Source organism: Anarrhichthys ocellatus, unplaced genomic scaffold, assembly GCF_004355925.1.
Source record: "Anarrhichthys ocellatus isolate YVR2014 unplaced genomic scaffold, GSC_Weel_1.0 scaffold7242, whole genome shotgun sequence".
NCBI classification, from domain to species: Eukaryota; Metazoa; Chordata; class Actinopteri; order Perciformes; family Anarhichadidae; genus Anarrhichthys; species Anarrhichthys ocellatus.
The window spans coordinates 1-2,386 of record NW_022287216.1 but is presented as its reverse complement, the minus strand read 5'-3'; the positions used below and the strand labels follow the sequence as shown (position 1 = coordinate 2,386).

Below are 2,386 nucleotides of genomic sequence, written 5' to 3'. Positions count from 1 at the left end.
CCCGATTTTCCTCCTGTCTGTCTCCCTCCAGTCTGTCCCCCTCCAGTTTGTCCCCCTCCAGTTTGTCCCTCTCCTGTCGAATCATCAGAACAAAAGTTCTTCAACAAAAACTCAAAGCTACAAGAAGTCTGTGGACATAAAGACTCATAAAGGGAAGCCAACTACAACTACCAGGGTGCATTTCACCAACAAGCTGAAGCTTCACATAGACAAACAGGTAAACATTGAACTCAGTTCACTCTCTGATTCTAGATCAGTGTGAGATCGATTCAGTAACATGTAGACAGGTTCTGTTCCTCCATAACTACGGCAACTGAGGCTCATGGGTATTGTAGTATTTTGTTGTGTTTCATTCGTAGTTCCAGTGAGGGTCAAGTACTTCACGTTGTGTATTTGTACCTGCGGTGATGATAACCGTGTACATGATGACTCCTGCAGCGTTGGTCTGAACCTCCAGGTCCTGGTCCTGCAGCAGGTCCACCAGGACAGGAAGTAGCTCCTCCTCACACACCTGCCGCCTCCCGTCCTCACAGACACTGAAACAGGATTAAAGGGACAGTTTGGGTTGTTTTAAGTGAGGTTGTAATGAGGTCGTTGTCCACCGGTTCGTGAGTTAGTGTTGTTTGAATCTGAACAATAAGTCTCACAATAACACAAACTAAGTACAGGTGGAGGAGCAGCAGGTCAATGAGGGGTTAATGGATGGTCTGGTGTCAGACAGCACAGAGTGGTGTTGAAAGGAGTTGAAGTGTTGGTTAAAGCTTAGACACTTAAAAGAGTTTAAATGTTAGTTGAAGTGGAGTTTGAGTGAAAGTTTAGAATGAGTTTGATGTTAAAATGCTGAAGTGTAACACCGAGAGGAGTCTTAGATGGAAGAACTGAATGAAGTTGAAGCGGTGAGTTGTAGTTGAAGTGTCGGTGCTGCAGTAGTGTGTGTGTGTGTGTGTTTAACCTGAGGCTCATCAGCGCTGCAGACGCCTCCCTGCGGATGTTCGGGGAGCGGTGGGACAGTCTGCGTCCCAGCAGCGAGACGCCGTCAGAGGCCAGAGCCGGCAGAGCGTCCAGCCTGGAGCAGGAGGTGATGGTGGAGAGGAGCAGCACCTCCTCTTCCTCTTCTTCCTCCTCCTCCTCCTCTTCCTCCTCCTCCTTCTCCTTCTCCTCCTCCTTCTCCCCCTCCTCCTCCTCCTCCTCCTTCTCCCCCTTCTCCTCCTTCTCCTTCTCCTCTCTGAGCTTCAGCATCAGTTTAGGAACCAGAGGCAGCAGAGCTTCTGCACCTGAAGAGATTTTAATCTCACGTCAGAAGAGAAAAGTAAAGTCAGAAAAATAGAAGAGAATAGAATAGAACAGAACAGAAGAGAATAGAATAGAAGAGAATAGAATAGAAGAGAACAGAATAGAATAGAACAGAACAGAATAGAATAGAACAGAAGAGAATAGAATAGAAGAGAACAGAATAGAATAGAACAGAAGAGAATAAAATAGAAGAGAATAGAACAGCAGAGAATAGAATAGAATAGAATAGAATAGAAGAGAATAGAAGCTCAATTAAAGATCAGAGTAGGAGGTAAAGTGACAGATGGTTCATATACACCAGAATACATGATAATGAGATTATTGATACTTGGTGTGTATTCATGTATAAATATTATATAATTACAAAGTATAACGGAATGGATAATATTTATAGTATACTGCAGTCATTTAACAGAATGTGGTATAATATAAAAACAACAATATTAATTATAATTATAATAATACAAGATCATAATTATTATTGTTATTATTGTCGTCATTATAATTTATATTATTTTTATTATCAGAGCTATAATAAAAAATGATCCATAATAATAATAATAATCATTATTATATATAATTATTATATAATAAATAGTATATATAAATGTATATAATAATATGTATATTACTTCTTTCGTTATATCATAATCACAACATTCAGCTCTCTGTGGTGTGAAAACACATTTTAAAGTAAAACAGCGTGAATATATTCAGTGAGATATTATTAATATGAAGCTTTAATAAAACCACGCAGCCTGTTCTTCATCTTTTAGGAGAATAATTATAACTTCTAAGAGTTGTGATCAGGTGAGTTTACCTGCCGGCAGCAGCGCGAGGCGGTCCAGCACGCGGAGGACGCTCCTCCTGCAGGAGGGGGAGGAGTCATCCAGCAGCTGAGAGAGAGGAGGGAGGAGGGAGGAGGACAGAAGGGCCTGTCTGAGGGAGAAGGAGACAAGAGAGACACCTTTTACTGCGGAGTGATACCGCCTCCTGCTGGAGACACCGGGGACTACAGCCTGTACTACAAGTACTACAAGTACTACACCTACTAGAGACACCGGGGACTACAGCCTGTACTACAAGTACTACA

At 41.9% G+C, this 2,386-nt stretch overlaps 1 protein-coding gene across 1 annotated transcript; it reads right to left on the bottom strand.

Annotated features, from left to right (window-relative positions):
- Positions 1 to 155: 155 nt before the first annotated feature.
- Positions 156 to 2,360, bottom strand: LOC116380444 (radial spoke head 14 homolog; the record flags this gene model as incomplete). Its single annotated transcript, XM_031842365.1, has 3 exons — positions 156 to 536; positions 953 to 1,274; positions 2,114 to 2,360. Coding segments are annotated over 3 exons (756 nt in total), but the record flags the coding sequence as incomplete, so codon positions are not given.
- Positions 2,361 to 2,386: the final 26 nt, after the last annotated feature.